At 50.8% G+C, this 13,589-nt stretch overlaps 2 protein-coding genes across 2 annotated transcripts; both read left to right on the top strand.

The window, feature by feature from the left end:
- The first annotated feature begins 781 nt into the window (after window positions 1–781).
- On the top strand, window positions 782–3,313 carry GSC2 (goosecoid homeobox 2). The gene is made up of 3 exons (XM_054289096.1): window positions 782–1,091; window positions 2,472–2,719; window positions 3,212–3,313. Exons 1-3 carry the CDS (start codon window positions 782–784, stop codon window positions 3,311–3,313), a joined length of 660 nt encoding a protein of 219 aa, XP_054145071.1.
- Window positions 3,314–4,268: 955 nt separating this feature from the next.
- Window positions 4,269–12,329, top strand: ESS2 (ess-2 splicing factor homolog). The gene is made up of 10 exons (XM_054288718.1): window positions 4,269–4,441; window positions 4,740–4,908; window positions 5,586–5,681; window positions 5,965–6,131; window positions 6,809–6,926; window positions 7,339–7,472; window positions 7,601–7,703; window positions 8,662–8,771; window positions 9,673–9,788; window positions 10,332–12,329. Exons 1-10 carry the CDS (start codon window positions 4,295–4,297, stop codon window positions 10,615–10,617), a joined length of 1,446 nt encoding a protein of 481 aa, XP_054144693.1. The 5' UTR covers window positions 4,269–4,294; the 3' UTR covers window positions 10,618–12,329.
- The last annotated feature ends 1,260 nt before the right edge of the window (window positions 12,330–13,589 follow it).

The following is a 13,589-nucleotide window of genomic DNA, read 5'->3' as shown; positions in this document are numbered from 1 at the left end:
TCTGCATTATTACAGTGATTAGGGCAGCAGAGATGGAGGAAAGGGGAAGGAGGGAAAATACAATTTCTCTGCTTTCAGCAGAAAATAAATCAACTTTCACAGAGAATTCTGGCAAAGCCAAAGGCTGTGCTGTCATTAAAAATGATTTTTTATTAAGCTGAACTCTCTCTTCTCTCATATTGTATGATATGACAGCTCTCTTTTGATGGGAAAGCTTTCATTTGGCCAGAGAAAGGGATAATTTGCTTCTTTTAAGGAGTTAATCCTCTGGTCCATTTCCGGGCTGGGAACAGCCATCCTCCCCCTTCCTTGGATGGGAGCTGCAGCACAATGGAGATCATAACCACCTCAAATCTACACCCGAGATGGAGAAATCAGATTTCCTTCTCCAGTCATTTTTGTGGGATTAGCTAAATCTTAGATCCACACTAACCCTTCACAAAGCTGCCAAGATTAGTTAGAATTTATTTTACTTGCAGGGGGGTTTACGGTTTTCTTTCCAAAGGGATTATATCTCTCTCACTATATATATATATTTAGAGTGGCTTCAGTCATAACACAGCTAGGTCAGAGGGAGGAAAAGAGTGTGTGTGTGTATAAAATAAAAACCCAGCTGCAAGAATGACAGTCACTTGAAACGCCAAGACAAAGCCATGGTTCTGGATGGCTTTACCAGTCCATTTCAAAAGCCACATGAGCTGTCCTTTCCCTAGCAAAACCCCGCTAGGGAGCCAGTGAAGGGAGAGCAAAGCCCCCCAGCTGGGCTGCCTGTTTGCCCAGGATGTCTGCAGAGCCAGTGCCAGGGGCTGAGGCTGCCAGGAGAGGCCTGAAGAAGCCACGTCCATTCAGCATCGAGCACATCCTCTCCAGCCCCTCGGAGAAGAGCCCCCAGGTCTTGGTGCCCCTGTGCCTGCAGAGCATCCTGGACTGCACACCCCAGAGGCCCTGCGAGCTGGAGACCATCCCAGCCAGCTCCCTGCAGGAGGAGGAGGAGGAGGAAGAGGAGGAAGAGCTGGAAGGGGCAGGCTGCAGCTGCTGCTGCTGTTCTCACACGAGTGCCCGTTCCCTGCAGGAGCTGCCAGCGTGGCTGGGTGAGTGCTGGGGCTGGGTGAGTGCTGGGCTAGGTGGGTTTGGGTGTGGTGAGTGCCGGGCTGGGTGAGTGCTGGGTTTGGTGAGTGCTGGGCTGGGTGAGTGCTGGGCTGGGTGAGTGCCGGGCTGGGTGAGTGCTGGGCTGGGTGAGTGCTGGGGCTGGGTGAGTGCTGGGGCTGGGTGAGTGCTGGGTTTGGTGAGTGCTGGGGCTGGGTGAGTGCCGGGCTGGGTGAGTGCTGGGCTGGGTGAGTGCTGGGCTGGGTGAGTGCTGGGCTGGGTGGGTTTGGGTTTGGTGAGTGCTGGGCTGGGTGAGTGCTGGGCTGGGTGAGTGCCGGGCTGGGTGAGTGCTGGGCTGGGTGAGTGCCGGGCTGGGTGAGTGCTGGGCTGGGTGGGTTTGGGTTTGGTGAGTGCTGGGCTGGGTGAGTGCTGGGTTTGGTGAGTGCTGGGCTGGGTGAGTGCCGGGCTGGGTGAGTGCTGGGCTGGGTGAGTGCCGGGCTGGGTGAGTGTTGGGCTGGGTGGGTTTGGGTTTGGTGAGTGCTGGGCTGGGTGAGTGCTGGGCTGGGTGAATGCTGGGCTGGGTGGGTTTGGGTTTGGTTCAGGTGTGGGGCTCCCTGAGGGGCTGGTGCCAGTGCTGGGGGCAGGGGAAAACCTGGCTTTTAAGGGGCAATATGGCATCTGGCCATGGTGGTGGTCTTGGGGCCAAGGCCCTGCAATCCAAGCTGTTCTCAGCAGGGCTCCTAAGAGTGGAAACTTCCACCTGAAATGCTACCAGGGCTTGAAAAGGAGATGGTGCTGACTCTTAGTGGATATTACTGGTTAGTGTGAAACTCTTGAGAGAATGATGCTTCTAGGGGTGTAGGCTCTCTGTGGAGTGTGGGGTCCCATGTCCATGCTGCCCATGTGCACAGCTGTGCCTGTGCTTCCTGACATCACCAGCCCTGGGGAACCTCACCTATCCTTTAACGAAAAGAGTTTTGGCTATATCTAGCAAAATTACTGTGGAAAATAAAAAGTAGCAAACCCTTAAAAATGCAGTACGAGAGCATCCTGAAAGTTCAGAATTCCGTTGTGCCAGGGCTGAAACACAGATCTTTGCTGGGCTGTGAGTTTGCAGTTATTTTCTGGAGCTGGTCACAGTGCAACTGCTAAGTGAACAAAGAAAACTCAGCCAGTGCTCACCACCTGCATCCTTCTCCCAGAGTCATGCCCTAAACTCTTCTCCCACTTGCACAGTGAACACTCAGCTTGGCACCCACTCCAGGTGCCTGGCTGCCTCCTTCCCAACAGGAGCAGGGATACAGCTGGTGCCTGAGCTGCCTTGAGCACGGCGAGTGTTCGAGCCCCATCCCTGTAACCCCGCTGCTGTCCCTGTCCCCTGGCAGATGCACGGCTGCCCTGGCCCATGCGGCTCCTGCAGCCGGCGCTCAGGGCGTGCAGGAGCTCCCAGGAGAAGGCAGAGCTGCAGGGCCTGCAGCAGCAGCTGCAGCGCCGCACGCGCCGGCACCGCACCATCTTCAGCGAGGAGCAGCTGCAGGCTCTGGAGACGCTGTTCCACCAGAACCAGTACCCGGACGTGGTGACCCGCGAGCACCTGGCAAACCGCATCCACCTCAAGGAGGAGCGTGTGGAGGTGAGATCCTGCTGAGGGCAGAGCTCGTGTGTTCCTGCAGCCCCCCAGGAGCACACACTGGGGCATTGTGCTGTCTTTTTTGCCTCGTTTTAAAATCCATCCTTGTGCGTTTGACAAAAGAGAGTTTAAGTCTGGTGAGCAATGGAAGAACATAAACCATTTCAGCTGGGCTAATTTGTACTGGCACCCAGTCCCACAGACTCACATGATGCCTCTCTCCCAGAATTACCCACAGACATGCCCAGCTCTGCTGCTCATCCCCTGCACCCAAGGGTGTGTTCCTTACCTAAGTGATCTGCCTGACTTCTGAACCTGCCCCAACTCCCTTGTGCCCCTCACATGTACCTGAGCAGGACAGCAGCAGAGGCACTGATTACATTTTGTACCAAGCCTTTCCATCACAGTACCTTACAGCCCAGGAGGGCCACTGCCTGTCCCCCTCCCAGTGACACCTGACATGCAAGTGCCCTTTTCCTGTTCTGCATTTTACAGGTTTGGTTTAAAAATCGTCGGGCGAAGTGGCGGCACCAGAAGAGGGCGACTGCCTCGGTGGTCACCCTGCAGGCCAAGCAGCCCCCCAAGGAGGGCTGTTAGTGCCCACAGGGAGCACCAAGCACCCCTGCCCGGGCTGGCAGGCTCAGGGGGGACCCGGGGGGCTGATGCAGCAAAAGGAACCTCTGGTTCACAGGAGGAGGAGGACAGGTAAAAGCAGACATGGCACTGCCACATGCCTCTTCCAAACCGGGTTCACATGGCAAATGACTGGGCAGGCAGGACCTGCAGGGGACAGAGCTGTACCGGTGTTAAATCTGTCTGCTTTAAGAGAAAGAGAAACTTCCCTTCTTGTCTTTGCTCTGTGCACGTAGTATTTGTGCTTGTTTTATTGATGTAGATTTGCAAAATATTCTGCAAATGAATGTTTCCTGTTTGCAGCACCTCAGCGGCATCTAGAGTTGCTTTTGGGGTTGAACTCGCTGGACTAGCGATTTGTTTCAAAACAAAGGAACGCGGGTTTCCCCCCATAGCCCTGGGGAGAGGCGATGACCCTGCTGTGCTGAGAGGGCTGGCACGGGCAGGTTCGCCTCCACCCCTCTGCCAGCCAGCCCCGGGCACCAGGAGCCGTGTCCGTGCTCCCGACGGGCCCGAGGAGAAGCCGCGAGCTGGAAAGGAACGAGATCAATAAAAGTGCCCGGGCACCGGGGCAACCAGCCGGGGTTCGCTCCCCGCAGCCCGGGCATTTCTGAGGAGCTGGGGGCGTGGGGGGATCCGCCCGGCACCCATCCCGTGTCCCGTCCCGGTTTCCATCTCGGCTCCCATCCTGTCTGTATCCTGGCTCCCATTTCTGTTCCCACCCCGGTTCCCATCCCTATTCCCACCCTGGTACCCGACCCGACCCGGCTCCGCCGCTGTCACGGCCCGGGCCCGCCCGGCTCCTCCACACCGGCAGGGGGCGCGCGCTCCTCCCGGGGCGGGGCGCGCAGTCCGATCCCGCGGCGCGGGAATGTGACGTCACTGCCCGTCGCGTTCGCGGTGGCGGCGGAGGAGGAGCAGCAGGAGCGAAGCGGTTCTGACGCCATGGAGGCGATGCCGGTGCCCCCGGCCTCTCCCGCCCCTCTGGTGCCGGCTCCCGCCGCGGGCCCCGTCGCCGTGACGGGGAAGGAGTTGGTGTCGCCGGCCGCGAGGCACCCGAAGAAGATCCTTGATGAGGAGGCCTATATCGAGGTAAGGCGGTGGGCCGGGAGCCTCTGCCCGCCGGTGTTTGGGCCGAGCTTCCAGCGCGGCGGGGCTCGGCGGGGCTCCGCGGGGAAGGGACGGCCTGTGCCCGCTGCAACCGCGGCTGCGGGTGGAAATCCCGCCGGGGCCGCCCCTCGGGTTCCCCCCCGTGCTGAGGCGGCTCCGCCCGCGCTCTGCCACCGGCCCGGGGCTGCCCGGCCTGCCCGGGCTTGGCACCGCTCGCCCCGAGCTGGGCCGGCGCCCCGGGTGTCCCAGCGGGGCACTGCAGCTGTCTCTGTCTTTGCAGAGCTTGGAGAAGATCATCCAGCGGGACTTTTTTCCCGATGTGGAGAAGCTGCGAGCACAGAAGGACTATCTGGAGGCTGAGGAAAATGGAGACTTGGAGAAAATGAGACAAATTGCTATCAAGTTTGGCTCTTCCTTGAACAAATCGTCGAGGGACACACCTGCACCCTGTAAGAACTGGCTGTGTGGGGCATAAGGGGATTGTATCTGATATTGCTGCTCTTTATCTAACTTTGTGGAGGCAGTGCTTATCTTAAAGATTCAAGGTTGATGTTGCATGAGAGCTAAGTGTACCAGTTTGGGCAGCAGCCAGTGTCTGGTGGTTCATGCTGAATTTCTCTTTGATGGTGTCTAATAACTCCTTGAGGGAAGGGTTTTGGGAAAAGCAGCCTTTTAATAAGCATTCCTTATAGGCATCTTTTGCCAAGTTCCTGCTCCCTAGGGAATGTTATGTGCTCTACTATGAGAAATCCTAATATTTTGAATCCTTATTTTAGTTTATAGTTTTAGGGGTTCTTGTTGCATCTACAGACATTTGAGATTTTTGGGTATCAGGGACAAAAGGTGTGGGAAGCTCGTGGTTATCAGAGGTTCCCTCAGCATATACTGGGCTGTGGCTCTCCTGGGGGTTTCTCCCAGCAGGAGAAAAATGTCTTAGATGAGGCCAAAATCTTGTTTGGAGGTTGAGAGAATTGAACAGAGCACTGTGGAGTTCTTTTCACAAGTTTTTTATTTAATTTTTTATTCTCTTGATATGCCTTCTGTGACTTGTTTGGTACATCATCCTTAGAGCAAATCCTGTTGTGTGCTTCAGTAACCAGGTGAATTTTTATTTTGTTTGTGGCAGATGTTACCCCAGCCACGTTTGAAACCCCAGAAGTGCATCCAGGTGGCCTTCCAGTGGGAAATAAATCTAAAGCTGGCATCAAGAGTGCAGAGGAAGGTAGGAGAATTATCTAGCTGAATTCTTCCAAAAATAAATTGTCTACCAGCAGCTGGCCACTTGTACATTTCACCTTTAAAATAAATTGCTATAAATGCCATAAAAGGGTTTATATGTGTTCCAAACCTGATTTATTACTGCACCATTCTGTGTGGATCTATGTCTTGGCCAAGCTTGATGGTAGTTATTGGTGTGTTTGTGGAGGAAGGTCAAGAGCACACACAGTGCTCCCCTAGAGAGGGAGGCATTAACCTTCCTCAGGCTTCTTCCCTTCTCTTGGTAGGAGAAGCAGAGAAGGATGATAAGGATGCTCTTCCCAGCCTGGACACGTTCCTGGCCAAGCACACGAGCGAGGACAACGCCTCCTTTGAGCAGATCATGGAGGTGGCCAAGGAGAAGGAGAAGGTCAAGCACGCCTGGCTGTACAGTGCAGAGGAGGAGTACACCCGGGTAGGGATGGCTCTGCTGTGCCACAGGGACTCAGCAGGGAAACACCATTTCACTCTGCTTCTGCTGAGGCTCAGCTCCCTGGGTCCTGTGGCTGCTCTTGGCTTCCTTGTGCAGTCCTGTTTTTCTGTCACACAGAAAGAACAGTGCTGACTTAGTTGCTGAGGTTTTGTCTCTTCTGTAAGCAGCAACACCAGGGAGAGCAGCTGAGCACAGTTCCTGCTGTTTGTCCGTCAGCCTCTCATTATTTGCAGTTTGTCTGTCTTATTTCAGTTTCTGTTATCAGTGGTAACCCACTCAGCTGCTGAGGCACAGAACTGAGCATGGCTGGCTGTGCTGCCTTCCTCAGCCCCCTGCAGGGGAGCTCCAAGTGCTGCTCTGGGCCTGCCTTGTCAGTCTGAGCAGCTGGCACACTCATGGATGTGGGATGCAGTGCCCTTTCATGAAGTTTGGCACTGACATGTGGGTGTTTGCTGCTGTTTTTTGAGGCAGTGTTATTTTTGTTATCCCAGCTATCCCTCACAGTCTGTTACAAACCTTATGCAAAGTGTTCTAGGGCAGGTGGCTGAGCTTGTGACTGAGCTCTCCAAGTTGTGTTTGCCTGAATAAAAGATTGCAGGAGGCTGCTTAAGACTTTTTTTTTCCCCCACCTTTTAAATTTTTTTCCATTGCTGTTTCAGCGACAGAATGAAAACCTGGCACTTCCTTCAGCTGAGCAGCAAGCTCTGGAGAATGTGAAAGCTGGGCTGGATACCTGGGAATACACAGCTCGAAACACCCTCATGTATTATCCCACAGGTGAGGCATTGGCTCCAGACAGTATTTCTGCATGTGACTGAGCAGCTCTTACAGGCAATGCTGTGCTTTTTCTTCTGTAAAGTTGTTTTTTCTTTTTTTCTTGGCCTCTGATTCTAAAGTTTGATTGTGTTCTATTTGCCATTGAAAAGCTCACCTGTTTTACAGAAGTACTTGTTTTCAGCAGCCAAAGTTCTTTCCTGGCCTGTCTTTATGAGCACTTGTTGTCATCTTCATTCATTGTTTGCTTCTGCTCAGAGAGTCCTCCTTGGACTTGTTAGTCTGTTTGTTGCTATAGAAAAATACATATTTTTGTACATGTACTTTCTTTTTTGGCTGTAAATGTACAATTGATAATTTCTGTGAACCAGTGCAGCAAAGAGCTCTTTTTTAAAAGGCCTTTTTGCTTTTCTAGGTGTGCCTGATGAGAGTGAAGTTTTTAAGAAGCCCAGGGAAGTTGTGCATCGAAACACACGTTTTGTGAAGGACCCTTTTAGCCAAGCTGTGAGCAAATCACAGCTCCAACAAGCTGCAGCCCTCAATGCTCAGGTTGGATAATTTTACTTCTGACTCAAATCTAGTTAGGCTTTGCCCTCTGGCCCTCAGAACTGTGTGTGTGTGGATGGAGCTGACTCTCACCTTTCTCCACATGAACAACATTGTCTTTTTTATTTCAGTACAAACAGGGCAAAGTGGGACCTGATGGGAAAGAACTGATACCCCAAGATTCTCCAAAAGTGAATGGGTATGGATTTGTGGCTACCCCGTCTCCTGCCCCAGGTAAGAGGATTTTCTTATTTCTTCTGCTTTAACAGGAGTATTACTGCCCTTTGATGCTTTGTTCAACACTAGGGTGTCATTACAGGGTTAGATGAGGAGTAAAACCTCGTGCTGTGTATGCCAGCTGCATACAGGGCTTAAATCCCAGTCCAATACACTGTAGGAGAAGTCACACTGCACCAAGAGGCTCTGAAGTTGCTGTGCCATTGCTCAAGAATCATCTAGGTGTGGGGGGTACTTTCAGTTAGAACAAACTGATTATTTTTCTTCGAGTTGGAACGTGGTATCTGAATTTGTAGCTGTTCTGCAGCAGCCATGCTGTTTCTCTGTGCTTTTTGTGGTTATGCCAACACTTGGACATTCTGGGGTTTTCCCTCTGGGAAACCTGCAGGTGGCGTTTGGAGCTCCTCCTTCCTCCATCGGAAATGCCTTCCCCAAAACCTGGGCAGAGACTTAAATGGGCTCTGAGAACCCATTCTACACCTGTTAGACAAGGTGCAGTCAGTGTTTGGTACAGGCTGCCCCTGAGATGATTGGAGGGTACATTCCTTACATTCTGTTTTCTTACTTTTAAAGAGTTTCCTCTGCTCAAGGAGTTTCCATACAGCAGCAGAGGGGAGGACTAGTACTGTAGAAGGAAAAATGAAAGTGTCACTAATCAAAAGTTAGCAAATGGAAAAATGAAGACATGGAATGGGTGGTGCTTGGTTGTTGTAGCTGAGAGGGTGACACAGCTACAGGCAATACCTTTAATGGGAACCACATGTTCCTATTCACTTTGGCTGTGATTTCCTCTGCAGTAGAGGAGCTCTTCTGTTGATGAATTTGTGCATTTCCTAATTTGCTTTGCTTCTCTCTCTCTCTTCTTCTTTTTTTTTCCCTTTTTTTTTTGTAATGAATGAATAGTCAAATGTCTTGCATGGGCATAACTTGCGTAACTTGTTGAATTTGTTTCTAGGTGTGAATGAGTCACCTTTTATGACATGGGGTGAAATTGAAAGCACCCCTTTACGTCTGGAGGGGTCAGAAAGACCTTACGTGGACAGAACACCTGGCCCAGCTTTCAAGGTATTTCATGTCAGCATGACATTCTTTTCTGGGGGGGAGGAACTAAGAAGGGAAAAGCAATGAGTAAGTAATAGATTAACATGGAGTGTGACACATCTCTGGGTGGTGTTCCCAGTCCTTGAAACTAATAATCTTGTTTGTGCTTGGAGGGTGGAGGCGAGCATGGATCCACATGAAATCTTGGTGGAGCTACCTGAGGTGGGACACACACTGCTGGCAGGAGAATGAGATTCTGCATTTGGGGGTGGACACAGGCAGAGGAGCTTTCAGAAGAAGCTGAAGACATGCTCAGTTTTTCTGATTTTAATGTGTGAATAGGTGGAAATTTAGCATTTCCCTCTGTCTCTATCTTCTGGCTGTTGCAGCCTGAGGCAGATGTATCAGTTGAGAGTAGAAAAGACACTCTGGCTTGGCTAATGGCACCTAACCCTGCATGCTACTTGTCTCCTGCTGGTGTCTTTGAATGTGAGATGTCTGAGACTCTTAGTTTAAGAAGGGTGTAATTTGCTGTATGTGCCACTGTTTTGTCAGACTCCAAAGGCCTTGACTGGTTCTCCTGCTGTTTAACAATGTCTGTGTATGGCTGAGAGCTGGCTGGCTACAGGCCAGGCAAGACACAGGTGACATTGTTTGTGTAGAAGAAACAGCAGGAGGAAATGCCAGAGGTAATGGCTGCTTCCTTGACTGGACTGGTTTTACAGTTTTTGTTACTTGCTAAGGCAGGTTGAAGGTCTCTGTGTCCTCTCTGGCTTTTATGCAGCAGCAAAGAGGTGTGGGCTGACCCCACTTCTCCCTGCTTTAGATCCCTGTACATTGGAATCCAGCTTTGAAGGTGCTTTGACTCATTTTTTCAGCACTCTTGAGCACCTTGGCAATTGAGCTGTGTGTGATGCATTTTTAGATCCTGGAGCCCGGACGCCGTGAGAGGCTGGGACTGAAGATGGCCAATGAAGTGGCAGCTAAAAACCGAGCAAAGAAGCAGGAGGCACTTCGAAAAGTGACAGAAAACTTGGCCAGGTGAGACTTCTGTTTGGACAGCAGAACTGGGGGTGGCTGTTATCTGATGAGATGTAAATCAGCACATGTAGAAAGGGAGGGATCATGGTAAGGAAGGATAGGGAGAGGTACATTTAGACTGAAAGTTTTTAGACATTAAACATTTAGAAATTAAAAAACTTAATTCCTGAGGGAAAGTGGCTGGTGGCTGTCCCTGACACTCTGTCAGCATTACTGCTCTGCCCTACAGCCACCCAGTGATGCCTCTGGAGCAGTGCCTTGCCTCATTGCAAAGAGGAGACATGATAAGAGTTGCTTGGGGGGGGGGGGGTCACAAGAAGGACAGAATGGGCTCAAAGGAAAAGTCAGGCAGTGCCACTCAGGTTTGGGAGGGATGTTTGAGGTTTTTCTGTCACTTGTTTCCCTAGAGAGACAGGCTGCATTTACCTGCAGGCAGTGGGTCTGCTCTGTGGGGGAATTCATGTTGGGAGGCAGTATTGCTTTTCCTGATAAAGGCAGATTTTTTTACTGTGAAATTTCTTAAAACTGTTTCTTCTGTTTCAGCCTTACTCCAAAAGGACTAAGCCCAGCAATGTCACCAGCTTTGCAAAGACTTGTGAACAGGACTGCAAGTAAATACACGGACAAAGCCCTGCGAGCCAGCTACACCCCCTCCCCAGCCCACACAGGAACTCCTGGGTACAAGACCCCAGCCAGTGGGCCTCAAACCCCCCAGAGCACCCCACAGTCTAGGACAGTATCTCAGACACCAGTATCTCAGGATACCACATCCATCACGGACAATTTGCTGCAGCTTCCCAAGAGAAGAAAGGCATCTGAATTCTTCTGAACATTCCAGTCACCACCAAGGTGATGGTGATCTGGCTGTGCTCAGTGAACTGTGGACTGGATACTGGAAACTGGGAAAATGGACATCGTTTCTTAAAGATATATTTCTGTTTTTAAGAGGGCTTGTGTTTAAATTAATTTCTGTACAGCTATGTCTGTTTCTTAAGTGGGGTCAGCCTTTCTTAAAGGCTGAACTGGACTTGGCTCCAGCTTGTCAAACTTGAGTTTGCAGAAGAGGGGACACAACCATGTGTATACTGAGGCATGACACAGAATTTTAGAAAGATTCTCTTTAACTTTAAACTGATGCAGTTCACAAGTTTGACTAACTTGGTGATCTTGTTAAAACCAGCATTCCTTAAGAAGACTCCATTTCCTCCTCCACTGCTTACACTTTGCAGAATGGGATTTGCCTTCCTGCTTTTGCTCAGACTTCTTCTGCAGGTTTTGGGCTTGCCCTGTTCTGCAGCTGGCAGAGGGAAGGGATCAGATTTGTTTTGTAGCTGCTCTGTGTGTGACTCCAGAGAGTTGCTGATCACAATCAGGGGCCAGAGACAGTCCTGTGTCACCCACCAGGATGGCAGTGCCATTCTGAAGGACAGAAGTGATACTTCTGATAGCCACACTGGAGCTTTTGTTTGGTGTTCTCCTCCCATTCTTTGGAACTTTTGGCTTTAGTTTTTATAATTGGCCAAAAAAAGGAAATGCAATTTTAACCATCCATAGGCTGCACTCAGTGCTGTGGTTGCTGCGCATGAGCTGATGTTTGTGTGTGGATGAGCCCTTGTGGGGTGTGATCCAGCCTGGAGAAGCACTGTGCACCCTTTAGGAGGAAGCAGGTATAGCCAGATGTTTTCATTTCTCGCACCACACCCGAGTACAAGACAGTGTGTGTAACACTTGGCAGTGTTGGCATTTGCTGTGGTCAGGTGATGTTTTCCTGAGGGAACATCCATGGAAAGTCTTACCCAGCAACTTGAGGAGTGTCTGCAGTGTTCTCTGAGGTCTGGGGCATTGGGTGCTGTGTTTGTCTGGGTGGAGAGCTTCCTTTTGTGTGGTTTCCTCTGCCACTTCCAAAACTCGTGTCCCTGACTGTGAAAAACCCTTCTGAGAGACTCAGTTTTTATAGTGCACCTTGTAAAAATAAATGTATCAACATGGCATTGCTAGGACTCAAAAATTAGTAATTGTTACTTTTTTAGTCCAGCAATACTTGAAGGCTATGTTTTTTCTTTAAGCAAAAAAGTTATTTTCAGGTACTCATGAATGAATGTAAAAGGAGTGTGTTTGCTAAAGTTTTCATGCTTTCAGAATTGTTCTTTAAGGACTGAACTGACTAAATATTAACCAAGTTCTTAGTTAACTTCAAATACTAATTATTTATTTCACAGTGAAATGCTTGTCTCCAGAGAGGCACAGGACCTCTCTGTTGGGTGCACAGGCAGGGGATCAGACCCTGCTCTGCAGTTTGGGTCATTGAGCAGACCTGGGATGTGGGATTCCACCCATTGGTGGGTGCAGAAGCTCCTCTGAGTGTGGGATGCACAGAAAGGCTGAGCAGCATTCGAGGGGCTGCAGATGGGACTCCTGACACGTGGATCAGGAGTGGGATGTGGCATCTCTGCCACAGCATTTCAAACTGGCTGTGCTCATACCAAGGAGCAGCTGGAATAATAGGGAAATGTGATATCTGAGCATGGTTAGCTCCACGTTGTGCAGTTCATGCTTAAAAGCAGATTGCATTAAATATTCTGTGGATGGTGTTGGTTTTGTGTTTGCCCTCAAGTGAATTAACCTAGACAGCCACACTAAAATCACAGTCTTGATTCTGCCACTGATGGGCCTTCACATGTTTGTTGGAAATGGAACTTATTTTCAGTTACATGCTGTAAAAGTGGGTCTGTTGAAAGGGCTGGAGTGCTCTTCAGATTGCCTGTTCCTCTAATGCCTCTTGTAATGTCTGTTTTCTGCTTCCTGCTGCAGTTCAGCCCCTGCTAGCTGTAATTAGCAAATCACTAAATTCTTCGTTGCCAGATTTTTTTGCTGCTGTAGCAGTGGCAGATCAAGTTCCTTACAGGGCCAAATCCAGTGTGAAAGACCATCTCGGTTCTTGATGACTGGTGATTTCTTTTTCTCCCATTCTCAGCACATTATTTTTCTTTTGCTGTTGCAATATATCTGCATTTTCCTATGTGCAAGACCCAAGCACACTTGCTGCCTCAGCCATAAGAGCATGTGGAGCTCTCCTGATGCTGCAGAAGTAGCTGGCAGTGAGCAGTGGTGGCCCCAGGGTGGCCAGGCTGGCTGTGGTGAGTTACTGGATGCTTGGAAGTCCTGGTGGACCTATGTCCATGTGGTGTGAACACCATCACATCCAGGAGCTACTGGGGCTTGCTCTGTGCAGCCTGGGCCTTGGCTCCTTGCCCCAGGCAGGAAAAACAATGGGAGGCCACAGGAGATTGTTGTAAATCTAATCCCTGAGCCCCAAGCTGGTTCTCTGAGCTCTTCACCTTCAGGGCCAGGAGCCTCTCCCTGGCCCAGGGGTAACCTGCTCTGCCCTGGTGCAAGGGACTGCAGCTTCTCACCCTTCCAAAAGCAGGTTCCAGTAAGGGAACTGATTCTTTAGGTGAAGAGGGAAGCTGTGGTTGGAGATACTTTGTTGTTTTGGAGGATTGGGCTATTTCTCTGCAAAAATAAAGGAAATGGGTCCACTCACTCAGGGGAGAGGGAAATGGAGCAATTCTCAGTTCCTCATACTTGCACGTGTTGCCTCAATCCCAGCTCATGGCTGCTGGGTTACAGCAGCTGGTTATGGGCCCCAGCTCAGGGTCAGGCCAGGGCCAGGGATGGGTTCAACACCCCTGAGCCCCTTCCCCCACCTCCCCCTGCCCCAGCAGCTGCCGTGGCACAATCTGGGGCACTGGGCACCTCTCACCCTTCACTTTGGTGCTGCTGGGCCATTGGTCCATGGCC

This window comes from Melozone crissalis, unplaced genomic scaffold (assembly GCF_028551555.1).
Source record: "Melozone crissalis strain CALT ecotype California unplaced genomic scaffold, PUWL_Pcris_2 ptg000063l_1, whole genome shotgun sequence".
Taxonomy (NCBI): Eukaryota; Metazoa; Chordata; class Aves; order Passeriformes; family Passerellidae; genus Melozone; species Melozone crissalis.
The sequence above is the reverse complement of the archived record's forward strand: the minus strand, read 5'-3'. Positions and strand labels throughout refer to the sequence as shown.